The sequence below is a fragment of the Pararge aegeria genome, chromosome 14 (assembly GCF_905163445.1).
Source record: "Pararge aegeria chromosome 14, ilParAegt1.1, whole genome shotgun sequence".
In the NCBI taxonomy this organism is placed as follows: Eukaryota; Metazoa; Arthropoda; class Insecta; order Lepidoptera; family Nymphalidae; genus Pararge; species Pararge aegeria.
In genome coordinates, this window is record NC_053193.1 from 7,852,144 (window position 1) to 7,865,538 (window position 13,395).

Here is a 13,395-nt window from a genome sequence, read left to right on the forward strand (position 1 = left end):
AGACATACTTGACGTTTCAAAAGTACTTATATTAGGCCTACTTGAAATAAATGAATTTAGAATTTGAATTTGTATTTGAATTTATTGAATTTATTATTTTTACAGCTTAAAATTAATATCTAAAGTATAATTTGTCCTCAACCACTTATATTGTCAATAGTTTTCAGATAGACATTGAATCTAATCCTATCTCTAATATTTAAACAGGCTAACTAATATGGAAGCAGCTAGGTACATGGAAGCTCTTATCTCGTTGTCCTACAAAAGAAAAGGCTTGTTCCTCCCGTCATCACAATCGTCACCTTAGCCGAAACTCCTAGCCTCTTGTGAGACACTTAGGTTGACGATTCCCTTAAGCCTAGGCTTAAATCCTGGCAGAGCTTTCCAAACCTCGCCACCAAAACCGGATATGCTGATGAAACCAATACGAGTATCATGAGAACACACTCCGACAAAAAACGAGCAGTAGTACACCTGTATTATGGCAGCTAAAACTACACAATAGAATATAAAAACCTGAGTTAATTTAACCAAGATTAGTTGAAACACACTGAAACAGAAATTTCAGCGAGAGCCCGCACTGCGTTTTCCAGCAGAATTAGTTCCGCAAGAGATGTTTTCTATGCAACATCTAATAAGCGCCCACATTGTGGTTTTTAATCCTCTATATAAATTTAATGTAGAGCAGCAAAAGTTACGCCTTACAATAAACGAATTTATTTAGTTCATGTTTTCCGACGAGCGCTTAAAAAAATTACAATAGATGATTTGAAGTATAGCCGATTCAAGTTTGAACTTTTCTCCCGCAAGCAATGTTTGAAATGCGAAATACGTTGCTTAAGAACGAATAAATGGCAACACACTGGCTTCGTGCCAGACGGGTCTGTACTGAAGACGGAGCCTTATTCCGTCCCAATTGACGAATTTCGCGAAAATTAATTTAAAGACGTTAACAAACTCGCCCCGAATGTTGTTTCAAATTCCGGGCTTTGACGGGATTAAAATGGCCGACTCTCTAATTACATTTACTGTAACCCTCTTACATAAATATTTAATGCCACTCAGATGTTTACAACTGTAGTGAAAGTGAATTTTAAGTAGATGACTGTGTAAGGATACTTAGATGATTGCCCAGATAGAATATTTATTTGCAAGCTCCAGAAACTGGAAAATTTTTAGGTTACACAAACAAATTCGCATTTTTTGTTTAAACTTGTGCTTCACGACACTGCTAACTAATGAAAAACACTGTTAACAGCTAGGTTGGTCTACGCTTACCTTTATAATAATAATGAATATTTTAGAAATTTTATTACGTTCCTTCTTATTATCACAATATATTTTTTTTCTTGCGTTTTGCTTACAATTAACAAAAACCACTTTCCAATTACTAAGTGTGCACTCCCAGTTCCACAATAAAAAATACTTAAATGAACTAACCTCTCAGCTCTTAAAAGTAATATAGATTACGCTTTGTAATGGAATAAAACGGGTAGGCTTAGTTTTAAAACATCTACTTATACTTATCCCGTCCGTAATGGTTAATGGAACAGGTGACCCATGTAAAATTTATTTATTCATTGCAAAAACAATTTCAAACATTTAGAATCATGAATAGCTAATGTTCTTAAGTATCTCAACAAGACCCTATTTCTATATAGGAACCATTGAAAGCGTGCAAATTGGTTTTCGTGCGAAATGTCTTATTGTTTGAATAAATGATATTTAAACTTATCATTATTAGGTTAACAATGGTGCGAATTCTGTTGTGCTCAAATTGTTTTAACATTTGTGTAAAACAGAACCGGCCGCAACCTCTGTTTTAACATGAATGATATGCATAATGAAATAAGACTTGTTGCATTTTTTATTTCACTAGTGTGATAACGTGGTTAGTACCTACTTCAGCCTCCTTCGGTTCCATTTTTATCGTTAACTTTTCCGAGTTATGGGCGTTTAAAGAAATTCACTTTTCTTTAGCGGTGCTTTAACGGAAATATCGAGTAAACAAAGTCTAAGACGAAAAATTAACAAATATTACAACGATAAATATAAACCACATTAAAATATATGAATATTATATGAACATACACATACACTGATAATTCATATTTTTTGGGCGTCCATATACTTTAATCCTGTAAAAAGTCTGCTATAAAACTTAAATTTTCCGAAAGCGGTGAAATGAATTCAGCTCATTTAATAAAATCAACAAGAAACTTTCTGGCAAACTGTTACAAAAGCAGTTCTCTTTCCGTTTGGTAATCGAATGCAAGTTAGTCTTTCCTACAGCTTCTTCGGGCAAAACTTCGCGTATTTACTTAAATCGAGATTTTTTTAATAACCACGGACCGATTTTAAAATTCTCAGATCCTGACTGAGGAAATAATTTACCAGATTCCTATCCAAAAAGTTATTTTAGCTTATGAAATATGAAACCTAAAGCTCTACGTTAATAAATAATAACACAACTAATTAATTCAATCTGTCATCTGCAGATTTTTAATTACACTGATTGCGGCCTTAAGCTTCTTGAGCAAACAAGTATTAAAGAGGCTTTATAGGGGATATACTCGTAGGTTACTATTCGCGTTTGCATGTAATTTTTAATTTAAAAAAAAAATATTTTTTTGTTGTTTGCCAAGTTTAATTTAAATATATTATATGAATGCATAATCTATTGAGTATGAATAAAAATTGGCTAAGTGCGTGTTGAGCTGTCACACGATAGGTCCGTACCACCGTGCAATATTATTCGTTATCGAATATTGTCATTATTTAAGTCGTGGAAACACCAAAAAACGCGTTTCTTTTATTTTTAACTTTTATTTTATATGCATTATCGTGATTTTATATTACACAACATATTTAACTGGTATAAAAAGGATCTTATGTCCGTTTCCGGGATACGAGCTTTGTCTGTGTCAAAATTCATTAGGTAACCCAAAAACCAACAAAGAACCAGACAATTTCACATTCATAATATAAGTATGGATTTGGTATGACAGTAAATAAAATGTTCTATAATTTCAACTGTTAATCTTTGCATTATCGTTCAGAGATGCAGACTGCAAGCAGTCGGACGGTTAACCGAGGCTCGGTTATAGAGATTACTTTGGTACAGTAAACTAAAAAGCCTCCTCCCATTTTTAAATCGGTTAAAACCGTAATCCACGTGCGTGTAAAGCTCCAGGCAAAATAATTCATTATTATCTAAAGGGCAGCAAGTAAAACATTGAGGATATTTTTCTCTTACAAAGAATAAAATGATTATATTATCATGTTATTTTTTGAGGTAGGTAGCTAATTTCCGGGTTCATAAAGAGGAATTAAGGGGGATTTTTGCAACACCATGATTTAAAAACACGAGAGGCAGTATCACTGAGAGTTGCAGCTAATTTAAAAATTTTGCACGGGGATTTCCTTTTATCTTTTCAAGAAAATTAGAAACCATTTCTGTAATAATTCCGGTAATTTCCAGTTTTCGTAATGAATTAAAGATTCAGGGACAGTGAATGGAAAGCTAACAGTTTAATACGAGCGTTTTAGTATATAACGCTATTGACAAGGTCTGCTATAACACTAACATTCTATTTACCAGAGGGGAGGTTCAAATCATATGTAAAGGAGCGTTTATGTAAAAAAGGTTACTATACCGTAGAGGATTATTTATGTGACAGGAACGCTTGGATGGCTGCTATTTCTAAAACACATTTCTAAATTGAAAAGTACCTACATAGTTGGTATTTCTAAAAATGTTTTAGTAGCTAGATTAAAATTATTATTATTATTATTTTTGTATAATTTACTCGGTAATTTATACAGGTTAAAACGTACTACCAAGCAATTGAGCGTTTTGGTAGGATACCGTGTAGATACTGATAATATTAAACCTATATGAGTATGTTGAATCGGTAATGGTTAGGAGCTCGATATCACTTTCGGTGGGCTGAGTTCGAATCCCAGCACCTCTAACTTTTATAAGTTACTAGCTGTTGCCCGCGACTTCGTCTGCGTTTGATTTTGTTTTTTGATGTGGCATTAAATTTAGTTGTTCATCTAAAAAAAGTATTCAGTATTGCCTTAAATGAGGGGTTTGCTGCTATCCGCTGAGGAGTTCTGTTCTCTATCTTCAACCACAGTTAGGACAAAATTAGCCACATATTATAACCGCTATAGTACAATAATAATTATTGAATCGGTTATAATTTGTCGGAGTTATGGTGTATAATCGTCACACACGTCACCCTCTCCCAAAGGAACCGAGCTTAATGTCAGGATAAAAAGTATTCTATATTACTTCTAACACTCCCAAGAATATGTGTACAAAGTTTCATGAGGCGTAAAAGCGTAACAAACTTACATTGACATTTATAATATTAGTAGGGATATGCGTTTTTTAGTTATTAAAATATCACTTGCTTCAACGGTGAAACCTGCATGCCTGTGAGTCCTTTATAGTATTTTCAAAGTAGTGTGGAGTCCACCGAACCGCACGTGGTGGACTACCTTAAAGCCTTCTCATTGTAGGAGGAGATCCATGCCCTGTAGTGGGCCGTTAATTGATCGATATAATGATTATTATGTTTATTATGTTTATTGCCGCAGCAACAAAGTTTGACTAAATATTTTGAGTATAATACTTCTAAGCCTTTCGAAATATGGTCTTCGAATTTACTTGGTTTATTTATTTGTCCATTTGAAAGATAATGTAAGTACCTAACTTCAAACTGACAGATAAGAATGTAAATCTATGCCACGAAATAGACCAACTGCCTCGTTGTTCTAGTAGTTAAATTGAGCACAATAAACAAACCTGCGACCGATTTTTTCGATTGTTTGGTTTGATCCCCGGGTAGGGCCAAAAATGTTGTATTTAGTTTTTCGGTTAAGTATAATGCTCAGTTGGGAAATTTCAAATAAGCCTGCAGTGAGCAAATATGCGATACCTAGAGCCTCGGACAGTTTGATGACGCTTGCTAGTGTCACATTTGACACGAGAACAGCCACTCAGAAAGTGACGGTTTGCCACGCCTGACCCTCGAAGGAGTCAAGTGAAAGATCATCGTATATTGATAACAACAGGTCTTCGTCTGTCTCACGCTCAGGACACCGCGCCACATCTCTTAAACATGGCTGGTGTAGTCTTACGCAGTGGTCTCGTAAAGGGCTTTCTATAGAATTGATCGTATGAATCATCTTCTGTGTTACATGTGACCTAAGTTAACCCGTCGGTCCTGTAATCTTGGTAAAAGATTTGCTCGCGATATCGCGAATCAATTAGTCGATATCGCATATCAAACTCTGCATCTTTAAAGTAAAATGAACCTAACGGCACACGTTTTAGAGTCAAGTATTTGTTTTAAACACGTTTTGTCAAAAGTTTAAGCTCAAAAATTGTAGGCAAGAATGAGCTTTCAAACAAAACAAATAAGATTTGATTTGATAGGTCTATTCTGTTACCCATACCTCCTACGAGAGATGAAGCTCTTGTCCAGAATTGGTCGTTTATAGTCCTAGAAATATGGCTCAAGTACGAAACAATAGTAGAAGTAAAAAAATATTCCTGTACTGAAAAAAGTTTGACAGCTGGTTGGCGCAGCGACCATGCTTTCTGCGTCCAAGGCTGTGGGTTTGATTCCCCCAAGTAAAAAAAATGTTTGTGTGATGAACATGAATGTTTTTCAGTGTCTGGTTGTTAATCTGTATATTATAAGTTTTTATGTGTATTATATTCCTTAAAAATATTCATCAGTTACCTGATATTCACAGTTATCTTGTATTTTGTTTTATGGATACCAAGCCCATAACACAAGCTACGCTTACTTAATAGATGGCGATGTGTGTATTGTCTTCGTATAATTTAAAGAATCATCAATATCACTTCGAATTTGGCAAAGATATTCGGTGATATATACGAGTAAATAATAATATAAGCAATGAAAAAAACAAAATCATACGCGAAAAGAACCCTTCTTTTGCGAATTCGATCAAAAGAAATAGTCCAAAATTATATCGACTGTGAATTTCCTTTCTATTCCGGAATTATGTACCAATTGATAACAGAAATGTACGTGATATTATTCGTAGAAGCCCTACGGATAGCGAAAATTTCCTGTTTGCAAAGTCACTGACGCGAATCGACTGTTACGAATCATTAAACCGCATTATGTTGGGGCTAACATGATAATACCTTAATCAATATTATGTTTGATAAATATAGTAAGCATTAAATATTAAACATCATTGTATTACTATGTCATATTTTCAGAGCCATGCGGTGACGGCAGACCAGAAAATATTGTCATCACCCCTGTTTTTCCAGCAGATGAGGTGCGATAGTACTAAGAGAACATAAAAGAGAACGGGTATCAGCGTCCTATGTGCTAATACCACCATATACAGCTCTTCCTGCAGATGTACGAAAGTACTAAGAGAACATAAAGGAGAACGGGCATCAGCGTCCTATGTGCTACTACCACCATATGCTGCGTTCACCAAACCGTCTGCCCAAAGTGGTGATTAAGGGCAAACCCTGCCGCCCCTTTAGCCTAGCGGTGGACTATTATAGACCACAGGCTATTCTCAGTAAAACGTAAGAGTAAAGTAACTTCAGCTAGTGGAACAAATTGACAACTCAGGCTTTTCATTTGATACCAAACTCGATGTATTTCCATCGTCATTCATTCCACGAATTGTTCTTGATTGGCAGAGGCTTCCTCTGTCATAAGAGTGAGAGTGGTAACTAAAATTATATTTTTGTAATAATTATTATCATCATATAAAATATAAAATAACCGGGGCCGATGCGCAACTTTTTACATCTTTAAGAAACTGGCGTTCAGTCCTGGAAACTTTATAACGCCAATATCCTAAATTAAAATTACATATTATTAAAAGACCTCATACCTAATACTAACTACAAAATCATGACACGATGGGTGATTACATATCTCACGACAGGCGTGTTAAAGGCTTAATCTGGCAATTTTAGCTGTCAAATGTCACTTTTGTATTTTATATTGTATGCAAAATTGACGTTTGTTGGCAAATATCGCGAGATTTACGCCAGCCTATTGTGAGATATGTTATCACCCAGGATGTCATGTTTTTGTAGTTACCGGTAATATTACCCATAGACTTTTGATCCGTACTGCAACATGCTTCCTAGACCAACGAGGCAGATTTGTAAATACATGATCCGATTTCTTTTCGGGAGAGAAGTTTAAATTTATTTCAGTTACCCCAGCGGCAGTACGAAGTTCTAACTTTTCGGAGTTAAGTGTATTTTTAATTTAAGCAATTAAAATATCACTTGCTTTAACGGTGAAAGAAAACATCGTGAGGATAACTACCTGAGAGTTCTCCATAACGATCTCAGAGTCATGTCATGTGAGGTCCACGAATGGCTGGCGTGGTGGACTAAGATCTAAGCACATCTCAATTTGAGAGTAGACCGGTGCCCCGTAGTGGGCCGGTAATAATTTGACAATACCAACCAAACCAGTGAATCAAAATTAACTAAAATTGTATTTTTATTTTATCCTCTCTGTAAAGTTTTGACACTGGCCAACACAAGTTATTGACACTTCACCGCTTCCGCGCCAGTTTATACACTGAAATAGCGCTGCAGCGATAACTGTTGACATGTTACATATTGTTGACAGCGCTTTAACAAGCTACCGGCGGAATCGCTACACAAAAAATGGGAAAGCTCAATGCATATTTGAAGTTGATAGAGTACTGTGTTTACTGAAAACACTGATATTTTTATTTAATGACATCTCACCAGGTGGTAAAGCTGGGCTCTTGCGCTATACAGGTGGCAGTCATGAAAGATTCATTACATGAAACACTAATTTTTAAGATATGAGCGGATAATTTTTAGGAGATGTTGATTTTACAAATACAATTGTAATTTTAAATCGACTGCTTAGCATGCTCCGCTATTAGAACAAAACGTGCCTAATGAGTGGCGTGCACTCCATACAAGCACAAAAGCACTGCATACCCTAACATTGATAAACATTGATATATAACTCGTATAGAAGGAGAATTTGTGACGTTTTATGGAATTTTCCTAGTGTATGCATACCCTGGTAAGAAACCCGGTGCAAGCCACTGAGTGTGGTGTATACAGATTACCCAGGGTTTCGTGGACTTTTATAGAAAATTAAGCTTAATATTCATTGTACATTGATATTGAGATTCAATGGATATTATAGGATATTTAAGTATCCTATAATAGCCAACACAAACGTTTTTAAAATCTATTGCCTGAGCTCTGCGCTATCACCGCTTCTACCGCCAATGCTTAATTAATTTATACCCTACAGCCTCAGCTGTTGCTGTCGCAAAACAAAATGTCGCAGCGACTCACTAATATAGTCGCATTGTTGCAAAGGCTGGGCCAAGGCCTTCTCTCTTATATTTACTTTAGTGCGGTTTAGCGGGTTTCCGAGTACATTGTATGAATAGCACTCCAAGAGTTTACATTTGTTTTTTGGTTGACTTGAGCTTTGTGACACAGAAGTGTTGAAATTCATGGACATATCAAGAAAAATCATGAAAATTTCTTTAGGAAAAGGCTTTGTGTTCCTTTTCTGAGTTTAATATTAATTTTGTAGACAACCTTTATTTTTATCCATGTTTAAGAAAAAAGCAACTGCGATATTTGTTTACTTAACCACAAATTAAAAAAAAATTGTAGGTTAGTTATGCTAGTGATGATACTCCATATCTACGTCAAATCTGAATGGACTTCATCAGTACGTGCTGGCCCCAGGACATTTGCTGGATTACATACGGACAGACATACTGGATATGCAAGCAAAATAAAAATATGGGAGCAAGGGGATAGACCAATTTATTCCGGGCTCTTTAGTCTTATAAAGGGACTCTTCTGCCTATGAACTAATCGAAGGAATCAGTCAGATCGAACAAATTATTTTCTCATAATTAAATGTATGTCCGTCCCCCAGAGAGGACAGAACAGGGAACAAATAGGAATGATCCCATTTGCGTTGCGAGAAAAATGACGCAGCGCGATCGGCGAAGCCTCTAATCTTCATTATCAAAAATCCATTACTGTCTCACTTCAGGCCGCGGGCCCCCTTCTCAGAATGAGAATGGGTTATATCATAGTCCACAACGCTGGTCAAGAGCGGATAGGTAAACTTTACACGCCGTTGAGAACATTATGGAGAACTCCAATGCATGCAGGTTTACATTTAATGACTGTAACAAATGTATGGAAATACAGACCACCACAAATGCACTAAAAAATGCACAAAATGCAATACACCAAGAATGCCATCGGTAGCGTTATACAAATTGCGGGAGCATTTGCAACATGTGCTTTCCTGTGATCAGCACGTTACACTTTTGCTGCAAAAAAATGTGCCGTCTTGTTCCCATTTTTCGTAGTATATTTATTTATTTATTTATATTATTTATTAGTCCACCAATCTGCCCTGGGTCAGTGTGGTGCTACGGCCTTAACCCCTTCTCATTGTGGGAGGAGACTCGTGCCTTGTAGTGGGTCGGTAATGGGTCGATATGATGATGATGATGATTATGACGAAGTTGTTTGATTATGGACAGCAGCAAATCATTTGTGATATAGCAAATAGCATATATTCAACTGATTTACACACATATTACGTCAATTTTAACTTTTTAATAGAATGGCGGAAGAAACGATAAAGATACTTAGTTTTAAAATTTATCGCAAATAAAAAACCTCGACAATCGCTAAATTCGGTTCGTAAACGAGAAATTTACATAATATCCATTCGTCATAATAATAAACAAGCCGGCGTGTACGAAGTTTTACTCATGCCTATATTCTAAGAAAAACTTTTACATATTGTCGTACTCAATGTTTCCAAATCATTAAGTTTCTTTATCTCGGTAAGCCGGCATATACGTACTAAACTGAGGCAAAATTGATTTATCTATCGAAAAACTCTGTTGCCAAATCTCCTCGTCAGTATAAATACGTGAAAACAGGTCCGCCCGAAATTGAGTTTTTTCGACGCGTCGCCGTTGCGGTAAACGTTTTCTATATAAAAGGAAGTTGGACGATTGACATTTAAATATGAAAAGGTTTTTTTATATAAATGAAACGGTATATAAAACGATTTTTTGCGCATTTTTGGATTTACACATAAAAAAGAGACAAGATATTAAATTGATGTCATGCGCTTCACTTTTGTGATACTAACCTCTGGAAAGTGAACGCCAAAATCGCACGTATAGTTTGCCTCCGCTTTATCGTCCTTTACGACCAATAACTAGATACGATGATTTAAGAGAGAGATGTGATTGGTCCATTGATTTAATGATAGATTATGCTTGCGACCAGCAAGCAAGCCGTTATTTGAAGACCTCCGCAAATGCGAGATGATTTCCCCTTCACTTTACAGCATATTTTACAATCCTCAGTGCCTAAACATGAAACTCTTTGAGCCGTGTACAGTCCGCGATGAAAACGGCTGCTTATTCATATAGAAAGGCGGGCATCATTTAAATCTAAGACTTGACGGATTCAGTTTTATAATACTTAGGTAACATTATAGTAATTGATTTGAAAAAAAACGGTTTTTACTTATTTACATTAAATAATGTTGTATTTATTTATTTCAGTCGGTTTTACAACATAGCCTGTAGGTGTACTCAATTTAGTTGAGAAGACGAATTAGTCGTACATGTTGCTTATTATTCTATTATGCCCGTATTTGTTGGCTCCAAAACTTAATATCTAATTATTCAATTACTAATTATTATTGTTTACTATAAGTCTTGATAAGTAAACTTAGTCATTCAACGGTCACATGAAGATAATTACTTTGCTAGGACTGTAACTAGGTAATTTAAATAAACATGAAACCAGAAGTAGAGTTACCAACATAGCTCAACAAAAATTTAAAGCAACAATAGGGCAGGGTACACTACATCAAATAAAGAACAATCTTTATCCAATCATCAATCAATCCACGCATCCGTAGATGTTGGTGGCCTCCACTAGAAGGCTAGACATATTCAAATGAGTCGCAGCTAGACTTAACAGCTGGCACGAAAGCACAAAATCAACCTTCCCTACCGGTGGTAGAGTAACTACAAACGGACAGACATGAAGTTGATGAAAACAGCTTATGAAGTTGGCCTCGGAGGCAGTTATGTTATTGTATAATATTTACAAAAATATAAACCGGCCTACTGTTCACTCAAAGCATAGTACCCAAAACCGCTGTAATCCCCATGAATCATGTTTTCTTTCGAAACTTTTATTAGTAATTTCCAGCACTTCTGCTGGATATTAACGTCCAGTGTAAGGCGATGACAACGAAGGAAAATAAAAACTGAATATTTTCTTCAGTCCTACGACGTGGAGCAGCAATTTGTAAACTTCTTTTTTCGTCGAATTATAGAAATTGAAATGGAGTTTTAAACGAAAGATTTAATTTTTCTTGCTCGTTAATTTCTTTACAACAAAATTGCAGAATTTAATTTATCTTATTTATATTTATTTAAGTGAAACTGGATATTAAGTCTTCCTTTATTGGATTTTACAGTAAATTCTTAAAAAATATAAGAGCTCCAGAAAAGTAGTTTCACTTCTGTTTCATAACCTTATTGCAGCTTGTTACCGTTATCCAAACTGACATTAACATTAATGGTAACATATTATAATATCTACGAAAGCTTCATAAGTGCCTGTGATAGGTCTACATGCATGAAACGATTTTGTATTTTAACTATTTTTTGGCTGCAATTGTTACTTTTAATAATTACAGGATGGCTGTAATGTTAGACAAACTGTTATATTTTATAATGTGTAATGTGGTTTCAGTAAATGATGCAGAATATTTAACATAAATCATGATTAGTAACAGACTGCAGTTTGGTCACTCAATCATTAAATGTTTAATGGTCCTAAAATGAATTAGCAAACAGTAGTAGAAATTGCGTTTCACATATTTGTGAACACAAATTCTATAATTTCATAATATGTCATGTACATCAAAATAAAATCATGTGTATCAACTTTTTTTGTTGGTTTTTATAATATTTTGTAATTTTGTAACGTTTAAAAAAAAAATTAATATTGTAAAGCCTATTTTTTTTTTTAGGCTGACATGGAGGAGGTTTGGTCTCAATAGTCAGATTTTGAAACTTTTAACGGACTAACCGACTAACGGTTATCCAATAAACGTCTTTATTTTTATAAAAAATATATTGTTAAACTTTGTATAATTCATATGAGAAATTATAATAATTGTCAATTTCTGTTGTTTTTTTAAGGCATTTTTAATGTAGGGACTATATAACCTAGTGCATCAATTTGAGTTTGACGCAACTGTTACCTTAGTATTTGAGGTGTACATTGCTATAGATGGATGTGGATTTAAATTGCATAAATAATTAAAACGTCGCCAAATTAAAAAAAAATTATATTAACTTAAATACAATGGGAGAATCCATTGCTGTAATTTTCCAATAATATTTTATTATTTTTTATAGATATCACACTTATAATATTTATGCCTTATTAGGGACAAATTTTGTGAATATAACAAGTTTGAATTTATTTATTAAGGAGAAGCTAACGAGATTTTTTATGCTAACTAAGAACTTCAATTTCTTATGTCTGCATAGGTATTTAATCACTTACCACACAACGCTATAAGCGTTAAAATCTTCATTGTAACGTCTTGGAGCACTTATCTCGTTACATAATATTTAGCGTCTAAAACATCACAAGCACTTCAGTCGAAAAAGTCACAAACGATAGATCACAGACAGTCTTTTTCTTATCTTCATTGTTGATATAAGCACACAGAAGAATAACATTAAATAAATATAGTAATTATTTTAACACACAAATTTGAAACACTTTCAAAACTTTTCCGAATTTGGGATTAATCCTTCTGTTGACAGTCACTTTGTTTACAAGTCACCGAGCGAGTCCGAATCCCATTATCGAATGGAAGAGCAGAGCGTGCTACCCGCGCTGGGTCGAGTCGCCGAATGTCCTTGGTTTTCCCGCTAGGGTAACGTCATGCGCAGTACGCGTTCCCGAAAAGGGTCCTTAAGTGGATTAAGTTTTTAAACTTTGACAATTGATAAAACGAGATCGAGTTTAAGGCACAATCGTTGAGTAATAAGTTGAAAATGTAGTATTTTTTTTCGAGCATTAAAATTCCTTAACGTACTCGGTTTTAATAAAGATTGTTAATGCCATAGAACATAATATTCCAATTGAATTGCTTTACTAGTTATTACTCAACATCATCATATCAACCTGATACTGGCGCACTATAGGGCATGGGTCTCCTCCCACAAGTAGAAGTGGTTAAGGCCGTCTACTATGCTGGCCCAGTCTGGATTGGT

General features: G+C 35.0%; 1 protein-coding gene and 1 non-coding gene across 2 annotated transcripts in view; both read right to left on the reverse strand.

Moving 5' to 3' along the window:
* LOC120629387 overlaps nt 1–12,914 on the reverse strand; it is an 86,835-nt gene extending 73,921 nt beyond the window's left edge. Inside the window, exon 1 of the mRNA XM_039898319.1 lies at nt 12,677–12,914. Within this exon, the coding sequence (XP_039754253.1) occupies nt 12,677–12,707 (31 nt within the window). The 5' untranslated portion in view covers nt 12,708–12,914. The remainder of the gene's footprint in view (nt 1–12,676) is intronic.
* On the reverse strand, nt 5,006–5,202 carry LOC120629664. The gene has a single exon (XR_005658997.1). It is a non-coding gene; the product is annotated as a small nucleolar RNA U3 (small nucleolar RNA).
* Nucleotides 12,915–13,395: the final 481 nt, after the last annotated feature.